General features: G+C 49.4%; 1 protein-coding gene across 1 annotated transcript; it reads left to right on the top strand.

The window, feature by feature from the left end:
• Positions 1-323: 323 nt before the first annotated feature.
• Positions 324-11,875, top strand: LOC131209871 (protein PRRC1-like). The gene is made up of 5 exons (XM_058203021.1): positions 324-928; positions 993-1,095; positions 1,164-1,334; positions 1,409-1,598; positions 11,043-11,875. The coding sequence occupies exons 1-5, from the start codon at positions 436-438 to the stop codon at positions 11,274-11,276; spliced, it is 1,191 nt and encodes a 396-aa protein (XP_058059004.1). The 5' UTR covers positions 324-435; the 3' UTR covers positions 11,277-11,875.
• Positions 11,876-16,231: the final 4,356 nt, after the last annotated feature.

Here is a 16,231-nt window from a genome sequence, read left to right on the forward strand (position 1 = left end):
GAATCCTCTTCCGCTGGTCGTCAGCAAAAACAAGATCAAAAGAATGAATCTTGCTGTCAAGTGACAGCTGCGGCGCGACCAAGGTTGCTAGTGAGCCGCTGCGCTTCAGTAGCAGAACGAGTTCGATCGAAGTTAGATTTGAAATAAATGTTACATATTCCGCAACATGAGCATAATTGAAACGATTTCTTGTTTCTTGTTGTTTAATATTGGGCTGTAAACAAAAATGTTTCTGATCTTGTGGATCCCCTTGAACGTCAGTGACATTCGGTTTCGAGCTTGTACTAAACCCGTACTAAAACGCACAAAACATAAACAAACAGTGGAACAAAATAAACTCAGCCCTGGGAATTGCATTTTTTCGGTTTGGGAGCGCTACATTTATTTCTCGTTCGATTTTAGTTGTGTAGTTTGTGTAGAGTGAAACGTGCTGCAATGGGGGATCAGCAGAAAAAGACGGGCAACATCCTCTCGAACGTAAGCCCTCCGTCGGAGTTGCCGAGTTTCATCACGGCGAACGTGGCAACAGCTGGTGCGGAAATGGCGATGACTCAAGCCAGCAGTCCGATCCGCAGCGATGAAGCGAATACGAAGAAAGATGAAACAGAACCGTTCATTCCGACGACGTTTAGTCCGGCAATACCGCCAAGCAAAGACACGTCTCAGAGTGCGTCAAGTGTCGGCGGAGTGGGCCCCTTGCCGGAGGGACCATCGGAGCCAATGAATCAGGACTTTGCCAGCATGATTCTCAACCCGGAACCGGTGGCTGCCGCCTTGAGTCCTATCACACAGGGTGGATCGGCCCTCTTCGGGTGGATGAAGGGTGCCGTATCGGGTGGGGGCATTCTGCAGAAGGTTGCGGAAAAGGCAAAAAATTCGGTGGACACCATCGTTACCACACTGGACCCGCAGATGAGAGAATACATAAGTAAGTGAACCGCCTTGCTTTGTTGCATGGGGTACAAACTGATTGTCCTCTCGTTACGTTTCAGATTCTGGAGGTGATACAGAGGTCATAGTGGCTTCCGACAAGGACGATAAGGTGCGCCCGATACGCGAAGCATTCCAGACGGTGTTTGGCAAGGCAACGGTAATGTACGTATCGCGGGCTGGGACAGTTCGTGAACACAATAAATTAAATATTTACCTTTGTCCTCATGCAGTGGGCTGCCAGCACAAGCGGCGGGTATCGCGGCTCAACCGGTTGGCTTCGCGGCTGGCCTCAAGGGCGCCGAGCATCGCATCAACAGTATTCGGGCCGAAAATCCGCGCGTTGACGATCACTTGCCTGTGGTGGCGATCGAAAACTTTCTCGTGGAACTGTTCCCATCTCAGTAAGTTTTGTCGGTCGTGTATGGGTCGCCATTCGGACAACCCAACTATAACCCTCTGTTAAATCCTTCCACAGATGGTTCGACGCTGGCGTGATACTGCTGTTCGATTACGCCAAGAACATTCTGCTGAAAACCGTCACGCAGATGACACCGATCCCGCTGCCGGTTGTAGCGGCACTGCAAGCGGACACACCGGACGACTATCTGCTTAGGGATACGGGATTTTGCTGCACGGTCGGTAGCATAATGGCTCGGAATCTGAATGTAAGTAGCGGGTTTTTATTGCAACTTTCACCAAAAACATTTAAGACGACTGGCTTATGCAACTTTGAAAACTCCCCGATCCGATGGGGATGGACAGAACAATAAAATGCGGTTTGCTGTTGTTTCGTTGCTGCTGTCGACTGGGAAAAAATAGTGCAACGATTAAAACTTATTTGTTGAATGTTATGCTTCCACTTGTCACCTTTTCTTGCGGTTTTTGTAATCGGATTAGTCGCGACTCGGTGGACGACTGGTGTGTAGCAGCCACGATGTCAGAGAAAGAGTGCCCAAATTGGGGCACACGCTTCACGGAACGCGAGCCTTCGCGCAGGATTCGTGGAATTGGCGTAAATCTCTCGACTATCCCAGCTGCTGGGTTGGTGGCATAACGCAACACGGAGTGTTTATGCTATTCGTCGAGAACTTTTTTAGCGGCATATTTTGAAACCACGATGGTGATTGCACGAAATGGAGGTTCGCACGTGCGAAAAGTACTTTGGTTGATTATCACACCCGCGGTTGTTTAAGTTGCAAAAACCATGACCTATTGTCAACTTGCTTTTTGGTCGATGGCGGAGTGCTGTCCATTGGCAAACCGCAACCCACGGGCCCAGACCAACGAGTGGTGTCATCATAATCCATTCATTCGCCGTTTGCCCAGCTGCTCACCGATCCGCTTCAGCGAAGCATTATGTACGGAAAAGGAAACAGATATACACGTTTTAATTAAACGGAGGGCCGGGTGAGACGATAACAACAAACAGACATTCTCATGTACCCATCGCGAAAGTTGTATTGGGGTATTTATTTTTTTACGTATCTGTTTGAAATGACCATGTGCAACTAGGATATGTACATGCTATATACAAAACATAATTGCCAACGACTATAGGAGAAGACCATAACAAGCAATTAGCAGGGTTGTTTTCAGCCGTGGCCAATGCTGACCAATTTTTCTGTGTGGCTTTGTGGTTTGTCCTCTAGCATTCTTCCCCACCACGGACGACCCTGCGTATCGTGTGCTATTTTCAATTACTGTGGATGATGAATTATTGGACATTCTTGGCTCTCCGAGGGTATTAAAATCACTACATTTCTGAATGCACTAAAGGTGTCACATGCCAAAGTTTACCATTGACATTTTAAGCATTATTGTAAAAATGAAATAATTGATTGAATTTGAAAAAAAATCTTTCGATTTGCGAAACCATTTGTTTTGCAAAAATATTTTAATGTTCAGCGGCAACCTGCGTGCTGCAGGTTAATAAAAATTCTTTTGGAAAATGCTGTCCCATTCACAAAATGAGTGCTGAACGACTTTAATAAAGGCTTTTTCGTAGGCTTACTTGTGCAATATAGAATAACTATCTATCCAGGACAAAGACCGGAAAATGCAATTTACTAGTATTTTATTAAAACAAATCATAGGAAATGAGTCAATCGTTATACTGAAATTTATAGACAGCACGCAAACCCGCTTTTGTTGTGAAATACGAAAAATACACTATCATTTCGAGTCTCTGACGTAGTATGAATGTAAAAGTAATAATCCCTTTATTTTTCGATGCCTCATGATTATTAAATCATTGAGGGAAAACTACACAGGGAAAAAATGTTGACGAACCGTGGTTTCGAGCTTATCCATTGCAATAAACACGCTTCGATGTGTTCTTCATTTGCCGAATCTGTCGTGCGAGTGGCCAGTTTTCAACGAACACAATTTGTTTACCACTGTGGTGGGTGTGTTAATTTTAATAAAATTAAAGACAGCCACTCCGTAATATGGGATGGCGGCAGGTTCAGATTGGCAATTAAAGATATTTAATTACCAGCCAGTTCTGCAAATCGTCAAACAATCTGTAAATTGTTTCTGCTTTTCGCATTATCGCGTCCGGTGGTTTTTGGAGGACAATGCAATAACTGAAAGCGGCGCGGTTTCAATAAACTGGATCAATCGAACCGTAGCAACTTGAAAGACAGCTCCGACGTTTGAATATTTAACGTTTGGTTTTTTCTACAGTAATTTATAGAGTGTCAGGATGTTACTATCTGATTTTGAAAAGAAACGCCTGGTGCCATCGTTTATGTGTTGAAACAGGTTCACTTACTGTTCACTCTTAACATGAAGCCGAGAGGAACTTTACTCGAACGGAGTTCTGAAGATTCATTTCTTCATAGTTTCTTTCCACAATTCATTTACGTATGTGGAAACTGATCATGAATCACAGACAAAACTCAGCACGTTCGAGGTGGGTGTCGTCTGTGGTTTGTCAGTTTCTTCCGGTGAAACGTTGCATGTGAAACACTAATCAATTCACCGGTATGCAAATGGTTCCTTTGTCGTCACGACTTCTCCAAGGGATGAGAATTGTTTCAGGTGTACAGTCTGTTCCCACGGAAAGCTTGGGTAACGGTTCGAGGGACAAACCCACTTTTCTTCACGTTCACTTCCTGCAATCGAAGCTTCGAGCTGCCGGAAGAGCACTAAAAGTTGAAGTAAAAGCAATGATATGCGTGAACGCGCCAGGCGGCAGGGAATGTGTGCTGCACGCCACAGGCAATGGATGCCGTCGGGGCACTCTGCACTCACATGAGTGTTGTCGGTGCCCGCCAGTAAGGCTAGTGCACTTCCTGCACTTCGTGATGGTGAGATGATTTATTGTATTCTCGCGGAGCAGTTTTTGGCCAAGACGATGGCTCCATGGCACCCCGGAACAGGGTGCCGAGCGTCGATTTCCGTTGTGGTCGAAAACGCGTCACTAAGAAGTGGAGAAACGCAGAGGTGCTCCCAGTTTCGAAGGGGCATGCAGGATGAAAAATAGCAAACTTTTCGGTAGCACGGTACCAAGTGCGCACGACGACCGTTGCCTATTAAAATAATGTATGTTCTGCATTATCCCGTTCGCTACGGTCGGTGGGCTTGTCGGTGGAAGCGTTGAGGCTGAAGCAAGGACCTGCGGTAAGGCATCGAGTGTGCTGGAACCTGTGAGAAGGCCGGCCTGAGGATAGCGACTGGTATAGCCGAGGTCGTTAAGGGAGCGCCATTGCAGCGGTAGCGGCAACAGCAGCATGATTGCGTCGCTCTGCTCCAAGCCAAACGATGCTGGGGCTATTACTTGGACGATGGTGCATTGTGTTTGCGTGACCGGAGCGACGGTACAGTGTGCATCAGGTGTTTCGCAGTCGGAACTCGGTACGGAGAACGTCAGTCACTTTGTGTAAAGATTTTGCATTTCTTCAAAGTTCGGAGTAAAAACATTCCATTTTCAAATTTAAATAACTTGCTTCAAATATTCACTGGTCGAGATGGAATTGATGTTTCGTGAAGCAATTTTAACATTTTTGTGCTTATTACAGTATTTGTTAGATTCTGAAAATGACTCCGATTTCCGACCACCACTGTGTCGGCGTTTACCATTGCAGCGCGTTTCCTGTAAGGCCACACGGTGCGCTTTTCTCTGCTGATAAAATTACCTCCTCACCGCGAGCGTCTTTTGCTTTGGCCTGAAAGTTTGCGCCAAGCCGGTCGTCCGACCCACGACCGACGGGTGTGCAAACGAAGAATGCATACCACGCGGACCGAGCGCACTACGTAGGAGACGCTTTACGTTATGGTACGCGTGGCGCACCGGGAACCGGAACCCGCGGACGACGAGAGCTGCAAAAGTTTTCCCATTTTACACCGTGTACTTCATCTAATTCCAATCAATTACATGCACCAGGGGACAGTTGGCTCCCGCTTCTGGCCCCGTCGGGGGTTGACGTTGCTATGTCACCCAAAAGGCTGACCATGGCCCTCGTCATCTGGCCATCGGACACCGCCGAGGGCGACATAAATGCACACCGTAATTGGGTGGTTGCACTAAGGCGTGCACGAAAGAGGCCGCCTCACCACACGACGACGCACTCGAACGGCGGCAGTCACGTTGAGTGATGCGGTAGGAGGAAAATCTCTTTCGTCTCGTTCCGCTTCCACCCGGTCGAACATTCTGGCCACGGACAGCTTCCGAAGCCAGCCATGTAACCATCGCCCGTAAGTCGCTTCTATTATTTGCTGCCATGCTTCCAAGTCAGGTGGGCACACGAACGACGAATAGAACGGATTGGAAAGTTTGGTCGGTTTTGTCCCGCTGCATGCGTCCGTTACTCTCTGTCCTTTTCTCCATTCAATCTAAATTCCTACCGTTGATCGTTTCACCGGTTTTTCAGTCCATCGAATTTTTATGTCTGGCTGGTGCGATGCGCAGCAGGGAACGACCGGACGGTTGCGAAACTAGTTTGTGCGATGAAGTTAGTTAATGCAGTTGAAAGTTCGCCATGGTGTTGCTTGTTTTCCCTTCTTTAAATTGATGTTATTTGTGTGCGTGCCACAAAGTGGTTATTTTCGAACGAAACTTTTAACAAAATCACCGAAAATTGTCTGCATCCGGCCGAGAAGAGGTGGGATGGGATCGGGTGCAAGTTGGGAGTAGGTTCGCTGTCCGTTGCGGGTCCTGTACGAGGCACAGCGCGGTTAGTAGACGAACAGATGCGTTCAATTTGATGGCTTATGTGCTGTGTAAGATGGTGAAAATTGTTCACAACAGCCGATTTAATTTTATTGATTACGTTACATTGATTTATTTAATATTCTTTTTAAATTTTTTTATGTTTGATACAATTTTTTCATCCCCATATGGTTTACGTTCGTTAACTTGAGTAACTTAATCATTTAATAAATTACTACCTTTTATTCGTTTTAGACAAAATGAGACCACGATAACGTAAGGCATAAACCTGTAGGCAAGGGTCGGACTCCAAAGAAGAAGATTGTTTCGAAATATGGGTCCCTATCTTGATTGGGTGAACTCGGCGATTAGCAAGTTCATAACACCGTCCTTCCTCGAGCTGAGCAACGACGTCGATCAAGACCCTTGGGGAAGGTTATCTATTTTTTGCGCCAGCGAAGCGAATGCGTCTCGGCAGACACTCGGGTCGCCACCCTGCCAATGTGTTTCGAAGTGACAAAATTCACACCGTCCTTTAGCTGGCGTTCACCCGAGGGAAGGGATCGTCTGAAAAGTTGTTGATCAATGAAATCAACCACGATGGACAGTTCGACCCCCCGAATTCTCCTCGTGCTGCCTCCTGCACTCTCTCGTCGTTTTATGGTTTATGAGGTTGCCCCGGCGTTGTGATTACTTGGACCGGGTATCCTATCGAGAGTTTTCCCGTGAAACCGAGAGGAAGTATCACAAAGAATCAGGTGTTGGTACGGTAAAGCGATGGGTGTTTTCCAGTTTCCAGCGAACGACCGTCGGGAGCCGTTGCATCGGCTTCTACCAGCCATCGATACTCGACAGAGTACCAAGTTTATCCGCAGCGAGCGGGGTCCATTGTTTGACGGAACCGACATTGGAACTAACCGGACCGGGACCGGAACCGGAACCATTGTTTCGACAGCGTACAATACCAGGCCTGTGTCGGGCTGGCTTGTTGTGGTATTAACAAAGAATAATAGCCCACTGTGGTGCGAGTTGGTCGGCAGACGTGCAGCCCCGCTGCCGGTGTTCGGAAAACTGAACTTTGGTCTAACATGCTTGGCAAACAGTTGCCCACCGGGCAGAGTGTGAAATACTTCGAAGGAATTGCAGAGCTTTCCGTGCCTGTACCGTGGTGAACGATCGAAAAGGATTTTGATGGTTACCTGTCGCCGGCGGTGAATATCAGTCGGTTTCGAAGGACCTTTCCCCACACTAAGGATGTGTTGTTGGCAGAGGTCTACCGCCTTCCCCATGTGTCCACAAATCGACCGATACCGAAAAGCGTTGATTACTGTTTGATGATGGCTCTCTGTGTGTGCCTGTCAGTGCTGCTTTTGAGGTTAAGACCGTGTGGGGATCATCTTCCGTCCCGAACCTGCTTCGATACCGCTCTGGGGTTAGTGTTCACCGTAAATCGAAAATGCTGGTTACCTACCCTCCGCCGGATTGTTGTGCACGCCGTCGGTTGTGGATCCAATCTAAATCGATTAGCTTCGAGCGGTCGACGCGAAGAGGGCGAGCCCACTCACACCCAACTACACCTTATTATGTATGGGTCTGCCAAGAGGTTGGTGAACAAATTTTATATTCTCTTTGATTTGCTCGTCTTCAACACCCGGGTAAACAGGCCCATGGCACGGTCGGCATGGGGGCGGGCTTCCATTAATCCCAGCGTTCGGTCGGTTGGTCCGTCGGTGTGTGTTGTATGTTTTTCCCTCTTCACCTGGCCAATGGTGCGCGAGGCTAGGGCGGGAAACGCTCGGGGCCAGTGGGACCCGGCCGGGGATTGCCCGGCAAAGTGGCCCTCGGTTCACACTCCGGATCCGGCGGAATTGCAATAACAAAAAGGCCTTGAGTGGGAAAAAGCGAAGACCACACTGTTGTTCCAAGCCGAAGATGGCTAAAGTTGCTCCCTTTGCGCTGCCCAAGGTTCCAAGTTTGTTTTTTTTGTTTTCCCGTTTCGGTGTAAAGTATTTTGGAGTGCAGATATTTTGAAAGGCAGTAGCAATTTGCTTTTTATATCAACTTCGCACCGGGTGAACTAGACGCTAGACTGTTGCCCCAAAACCCAGCTCAAAAACGGACAACCCAAGCCCTGTTATGTATGTGAACAAGAAAAACAGGAGTGTCCCCATTTCGTGTCGTGTTTTGTGCCGTCGTCCAGAAAAGGATCAAATGAGAATATGGTAATTTAGTGCCGAAACATTCGCCCGGTTTGCTGTGACGCTCTCCGGGATTTGATAGTTGCTCGTCCCTCGACATTCCGCACAATATTCGGAACCGTCCGACGAACTTTGAACAGTCCGCTGTCCGCTGTTTTCGTTCGCCGGCAACGATTTTGTCGTGATGTGCTACTCTCGGTTGGTTGCGATTCGAAATTAGAGATCAACCCAATGGTCCACGGAATCCTGGCTTCTTGGAGGCGCTCTCTTGAAAGTGAGAGCTAGCTTTATTGTGATTGTTTTGTCAACTGGAATGGAAACGATGAGAAAAAGAACGAACTTTGTGTCAAGATCGTTGGGTTTCAATAGCAAGTAGGGGAAAATTCCATATCCCGGCTGGCAACCGATCAGTAACGACATCCATCTGTATCTAACATTGTAAAAATTGATCCAACCACAACCGGCTCTCGGAAATGCACTCAGTTAACAGGAATTGTCTAGTTGCCCTGTGACCTCACGATGACCTCAATACCTAGTTGGACAAATATTAAATCATCGACCTACAGGGATAAAGAGTTGCTCTCCATAACGTGAAAAGCAGATTAGGCTATCGGCAAACTTTATTTCTCTGTGTTTTTGCCCATCCTGTGCTGCTCAAAAGTATCAACAAACATCCACGGTTGGCTCTTCCCCATGCGGCGGGTGTGTGGCATAATGGAAAAGCTTGTAAACATTGTACTACCTCACTTCTGGGCCGGGGTCTGACCACCGTTTAGCCGGGCGGTAGGTAAAGATTAATCCGGCTCTCCGAGCTAACGACTTCGTTACGGTATCTGCATCCGTCGGGCACTTTGGCGAGACAGAGTCTAATCAGGTGCAGACTGCACCGGACCTGCTGGTGCCACCGATTCCAGCGGGCAACGCTGACAGGGAACGACTTTCGGGCTTCCGGCGTCCCGCACCGATCGTTCCCCACCGACCAGCGGGATTCACTTTTTACGTTGCTCACCTCGTTCCGCTGCTGCAGAATGCGAACACCCCGGCAGACTCCCGGGCGAGCCACCGGAGCATATGATGCGAAACAGTTTTGCTTGCAGCCAACCAACCGCCCGAAAGTCAACCAATGGCCAGCACGGCCATCCCGGGGACGGGCATCGAGGGAGCGGCAAACCAGCATTTAGATTGTGGCTTACATCCACATCCGGCAGATCGTGCTGCTGTGCGCGATCGGATAAGGGATAGCACCGGGAGTTTGAAGATTAGCCGAACGAACCGTCGGCACTTCCCTTCGGCTTGCCCTGCTCCCGGGAATGGGAGGGCTTAAGTCATTAGAGGATTTACGGGTTGCGTTGGTTGAGGCATGTAGAGTTAAATTGGATTATAAACTATTCCGTTGAATGGCTCCCACACAAGCCATCGGCAATAATGTTTGTGGGGACCACTTTTCCGACCCCCGTGGGGGCCTGTAGTAGTAGTTGAAATAACACTTTCCGAACGATGTCAAAAGACCGCCTCGTGGCCGTCCACCTTGCTCAGCGGCCCACCGAGGAACTACGGCGGGGGGTGGCGAAAATTGAAACTTATCGAACGAATTTACCGCAAAAACCACGTGCACCACGTCCGCACGGCAATGGCCGGGTGGTCACCACTTCCTCTTGCACACGGTCCTTCCGGCGCCGGCGGAAGTCTTTCCCGTTTCTTGGCTCGTCCTGGGGTTCCGCTTTGCGGGTTGAAGGAACGCTTCTTCGTTGAAAGCAAATGCGCTTGGATGGACAAACAACCGGGTCTTTCATCGCAGCCTCGGGCTGTCCGGAATCTTCCCGACTTCTCGGAAGTGAGAATTTTGCTCAAGCTTAGTCGGATCTCGCTTGGCGCGCTGTGAATGAAATAAGACTCGAAGCGGAGGATTATAGAACATAATACAATATAATTGACTGCCACCCAAGTGTCCCGCATTGACGATGCTGACGTGGGGATTGCTGTGCTGCTCGTGCTTGTGCAATAAAATAAAGTCCCATTTAACGCCCTTTCCGACTGCAAACAGAAGATAACCGACAGGGCCGACGGTCGACACCTTCTTTTATTTCGTAACCGTGTTCTTTTTCTTTCGGCCACGTCGGAAGATGGTGTTTATTAGCACAATCGTTAGATGATTTTGGCCGCTCATTTACTGGTTCACGCTGGCTCCTTAACGAGTGTACACCGACCGCAGTGTAAAGTTCGATTATTTTGTCCCCACATTTTCGGTGTTGGAATACTTGATTTTAAACCTCATTCGCAGATTTAGGTCACTTCGAACGAACGGTGCGTGTTGTTCGTTCCTTGTTCCGGCCGGCATGCGGACACTCGGAGTGGTAGTGATTGATGTATTTTCGTTACGATAAAAGTAATTACTTCCCACGAAGTCTTCTTCGCACCCGGGCAGGCTCACGAGCGCGATGAGGCCTTCAATTTTCTGGCAAACTTCGGAATCCGGAAAACTCTCGCCGCGTCGCCGGCCACTGCCTGCACGTTTGATTAAGCGATGAAGCCAGACGAGCCGGAAAAGAATTGTGGCCGCCGTGGAATGTTGGACTGAAAATTCATTAGGTTCGCTTATCAGTGCGTCCCTCGAGTTCGAAAGTTTCGCCTCGTCGCTTCGTCGAGCTGACCGCGAGTGGGGGAGCGGATAATTTATCCGCCCACCAGGACCCTTTTCCTTTGCTCCGGTATCTGTCTTTTACGCCTTTCGTTTACCGTATTTTTTTTGTCGATTTCAGACCCCACACACCGAATGGCACCGTACGTACACGTCCGTGGCTCGCTCGGAGATGATACTGGCGGCTGCCAAAACGATAGCGACACTCTACAAGCAGGCAACGCTGGACTACCAGCAGCAGCAGGAACTGACGACCGCTGCTTCGGGTCCTTCCGCTGCTGGCGGTGCTGCTGGGGGTGCGGTAGCGGTGCCTACGCCGACGGTCGACGATGGGTTGCCCGACTCGACGAAATAAGAATTAATGCCCACCATCGTTACCGCCTGCCACTGTAATTGCTACTGAAGCGAACGACTGTCCCTGAGGTATGGACCAGTCACCATTAAAATGGCACCGGAGACGATCGGAATGCGCCAAAGGATTTCGAGCAGAACGAACGGATAAACCAAACGATGACTTAACACGGGAACCGCGTCGCGATCCGAGATGGTGGAAAAACGTATGGTTTTCCACGGCATTATTCGTTGAAACCAGGCAAAAAAGGATTCCTCTTTAAACAGTGACACCGCGGAATGGTGAAATCTCCAGTAGCGAACGCATTAAATCGTGTCAGTGCTCGGTGACGGTGGCTAACGTTGGCCGGAGATGTGACGATGCGCAAACTCCTCCTCTTCACTTTCAAACGGCCCCCGGTTCGGGGAAGGGCCCACATAACGACCCCGAATGCGTTGTCCTGGCCGTGCTGTGGGACGAAACGACAACACAGGGACCGTCCGGCGTGGCGTGGATTTGCAGTTTCGAAGGTCGTGCCCGTGCTTATCAAAATTATTACCCTAGTTTATTGTACCACTCGTTGAAACTGTAAGCCTATTATCGTAATGACAAGTAATAAAATTAGTACCTTAAGCGAGAAAATGTGGGGCGCGTAGCGAATGCAAATGCGGTGGACACGAATGCAGCGTTGGCAGAAACCCGACAGAACGAAATGTCTTAATTCGCTTTCTCGTCGTTCCAGGGCTCGGTTCGAGGGAGACTGGCCGTCAGCCGGGTTTCCGACAGCACGGATGAACCCGACACGACGAGTGTCCAGGAAGCGAGTGTTCCTGGAACGACCCGCTCGGTTCACTCTCAGTATTGTGTCGGGTTTCCGGCTCGAGTCGCTATTGTTGGTGTTCCTGTGCGCTGCCCTGGCCCTGCGATGTTCGCTGCTCCGTCGGTCTGGTTTTGAGTTGAAATGAAATTATGATTCGTCCCACTGGGGGACGCTGTGTGTGCCCTCAGATCAACAGTCAACCGTCAGCCCCTCGTTCCGCATATTCGGTTTCATTCAAAACTGCAAAGACCAAACCAGTCACCCGCCGGCTCGAATGCGAGCACCAACAGCAAGGATCAGTCAGGGTCTCGAGGGCTGTCGCCGGCGTCCCAGTCCGGACTCGCTCGACCTCGCCGAACGAACACCGAACTGTCCGGGCTTGTGGTGACGGGTAGGCCCAAGCATGGCCGGTCCGGGCACTGAGATGATTGGTGATGTTAATTGTTTTGTTTATTAAATTTGAAAAGTTCGGTCCGGTTTTACGATCTGGCGGGCTCGGTCTCACGATTCGTTGTAACAAATTTTGGTGAGCTGCGAGAGGATGTATGAGCTCCGGTCCGTGGGGCTTGCGTGATGCTGCTAATTTTGCATACATGAATGTTTCCGACACCGCCCCCGGGGCGTGGTGGTCGATGAGCTTTCTTCCACGGCCACACAACGACATGCCGTTTTGTATGTTGGAAATGTTTAATTTGCACCCTCCCGTAATGAGCCTTGTTTAGTGGCCGCGCGTGGATTCGGGGGCACCCGGCCGGGTTCGGGGAAGGTATTTCTAATTATTATTTCAATCTTGCCCGTACCATTCCGCCTTCCGGCTGGGCGGCCTTTGTCTGCCACTGGCTCCGGCGTACCGGTTGTCGTATGCAAATGGGCCTGCGGGGAGCTACTGCCGAAAGGAGTGTGTCATAATTTTTAACATGGCATCAAAGGGTGTTGATTGCAGTTTTACTCGATTGAAGTTGTTTGAGGAGATATCCTTTCCTTGCTGTTACAATTTTCGAATGGTTACAACATCGAATGGTTCGCTTGTAAGTGTTTCGAAATCCTGCTCAGAGCGACTCAGTGTTGCAAAATGGCCGTTGCTTAGTTCACTGCATCCAGCTTTCCGTTTCTGTTGCTGTAGCGAAAAAATAACCCTAACTTTGCCATTAGACTCGTAATGGAAGTTATCGCTCAACATAAGCGTCTGCTTTCTACGCGAATGGATTATTTTCCCTTTCCTGGCTAATGGCTGCGTAACGGCCAAAGACGCCTGGTAAGTATCGTCCATGGAGAAAAAGTTAAAAAAAAACTAATTAAAATATTCAAGGTATAGAGCGTCGAGGAAACTCATTTTTTTCAAATAAGGATCTCGTCAGTGAGGTAAAGTAGCAAGAGGAGCGTGTTTTTGACGTAGGTTGATTGAGACGTGTAACTTCCTTTAATAAATTCCAACAGCCATCCGCTCTCCGTACCGTTTCCGTAGCGTTTTGCGTCGATTGAACCCCTGTTTTAGATGCACGAGCACTTTCAGTCGGTTTTAAAATTTTATACTATTTTGCTACCACGTTCCTTCAAGGTTAATTTACAGTCACAAAAATAAATCTTTAGGAGCTATTATGTTTGTGTCCTTCGAGCATGTGCTGTTTGCGTTACCGCGCTCCTGTAGAAACAGTTAATCTTGCAAAGTAACACATCGCCATCCTGCCGCAGTTCCGGAGTTCGAGTGGTCGTATGATTTGTAGCACTGCGACGGATCGGTTATGTTCGAACCCATCTTTCTCCATTTTCGGAATTGCTACCCCAAGCGCTGATCCTGCCGCCTGCCGAAACGCTATATCTTAATTAAACTAAGTCAACCGTTGGCTGCTCTGCTGCCAACGGTGGTGGGGAAACACCAGTTCCGGTTTGTCGGTTGGTGCAAAAATCCAATTTATTTCAACTTCTCAGCTCACTGTCGCTGCGAATTGGACCCTTGAAAACATCCCTCCCCGGGGAGGATTGCACCGGTCCCAGGCACACTCTGGAGCAGGACAATGATGGAAAATAATAGCCATGCAACAGTGGCCCTGCTGCTTCCGGTGGCGCCGGAGCAGTTTGTCTACCTAACGGACCTAGAGGATCGACAGCTTGCAAAACTGCTGAACCACCCTGGGAAAGTACCGACTTCGGGAAAGGACCCAAAGTCCGACAACAGCAAAAAAACTAATCCGACACCCGACGATTATCGTCAACCCTTCCCCGACTTCGATGAGGTCCCTCCAAGAGGTCCTTTCCTTCCTTAAACCTCCTTAACACTGTCTGCCGAGATGAGGGCTTTCCAAAGGTCCACAAAAGTGCATCGGCACTGTTTTGCACTCCCACTGGTACGTGGGTGCCGTGAAATTAAATGTGCTGTTTATTGTTTTTGGCACATCTTGCTGGCTGCCACACGGTCGCCCGGAGGGGTGTCGAATGTGATTTGATTGTTCCGTCGCGTCGTCCTTCGTCTCCCGGGCGAACCTTGGCCCTTGCCGGGGGTTTTGTTTTAGCCAAGGTTAAGGCGACGCATTCGAGTTGCATCGGATTGCAGTCTAACGTCGCCCTAGTTTTTAGCGCTTCAGGCGCCCTCCAGAAAGGCAAGAAGTTTCGCTGAAGGAAAGAATGGGAGAACTGGGAATGAGTGGAAGAAAGAACGGTGATCACGATTTCTGGGAACGACGTTTAATCGCACCGTCTCATCGACGTGATTTTCGTGCCCCGGGGCCCAACTGTGAGCCGTGACGAGGACAGGGGCTCGGAAAGTGCTACATCGATTGAAAACAACCGAAACTATTGACAATGTCGGCCTATCAGGGTCTGACGGTTGGAAAATTCTTTTCGTAGATTGGACATAAACCATTGTAGAAAAATAGTTTTAACTGAAAGGGCCTTCAATGATCTGACGATGATGTGTTACCATATTCCAAAAACATCCTTCAATACTGAAGGATCGCTTATTTTTGTCCCACGAAGTGGAAACGCTGGCAATGCCATGCAGAATTCGAACGCGACAGAGCAGTTATCGGGAAAATGGCGAAACTTTTGCTTTTCAAAAGCGCTCCGCGATTCTTTTGCCCTCCCCTTCGTTTATGATTCCCTGCACCAGAGGCGGTACCGATCGGAGCGGGTTTCTAATTTTCTACCCCTGGGAAAAAATGCTCCACGTTTCTGGCGAAACAAAACTCGAACGTCCCGGCATCGGGGGCCCTGTTCGATCCATGCCCCGGATTCGAATCCGGCAGCCCAATCGGTTAATCGACAAATAATCTTTGCGAATCGCTCGCATAGCTGCCGGCTGGCGGCCGGATTGGTAGGAGTTGTTGCACCGGTTCAGGTGATTCCGGTGGCCGGAAAAGGGGTACGGGAACTTGGGAAAAGTTCGTATTAAGAAAAGATTTTCCCACGCCCTTCGGCCCCGGGGAATCGGGTGGCTCGGATGAGAAAACCGTCATGCTCATCGTCGTCGTCGGAACGAACGTTGGATGCGTTCGGATTGAGTTTTAATTATTTTGTAGCCCACCGCCGGCAGGTACCTTTGCGGTGCTGTGTGCTCCACTATTGATCTAATGCTCACACTCGCCCGCTCGGTGCAACCTGCATGCTGCACTTGCACCGGCCCGGCCCGGAAGGTGCAGATGAAGTAATCAGCACAAAACTAACGATTCACCGGAGGGGATTGCCGGTGCGCTGGATTTAGGACAAACAATTACAGCCCCAGATCTTGGGCAAATCGTTGGCAAGTGCCGGGCCACGAGAAGATGCCCGGAGGTGGCGAAAGAAAAACTCCTGCAAGCGGCAAGTTTTTGGCAGTTTCTGGTGCAGTTTGGTACTTGCAGCCGGCAACAAGCGCCGGAAGTCCTCGGGCTGATGGGAATTGCTTCACGTGCAGCAGTTGTAACTTTTTCGGCACTGGCAAACCAGGGCGGGCCCACAGGGCGTCAGGGCACGCCAGGGTGGGCACCGAGGATACGAACATTCTTACAGCGACCCGGAGTGCACTCGGAGCCGAAGCGAGTGTGCGAGGCGCAATGTTGCGAGTTTTAATTAGAAATTTCCTGTACGCCGAAGCTCCTTTGAAACGTTAGTTTGTTTGTTTTGCGTCACCTCGTTTTGTTTTGGGACGGAGCAGCAAAAATAAAATACTCGACTGCATTTCCCA

Source organism: Anopheles bellator, chromosome 2 (assembly GCF_943735745.2).
Source record: "Anopheles bellator chromosome 2, idAnoBellAS_SP24_06.2, whole genome shotgun sequence".
Taxonomy (NCBI): domain Eukaryota; kingdom Metazoa; phylum Arthropoda; class Insecta; order Diptera; family Culicidae; genus Anopheles; species Anopheles bellator.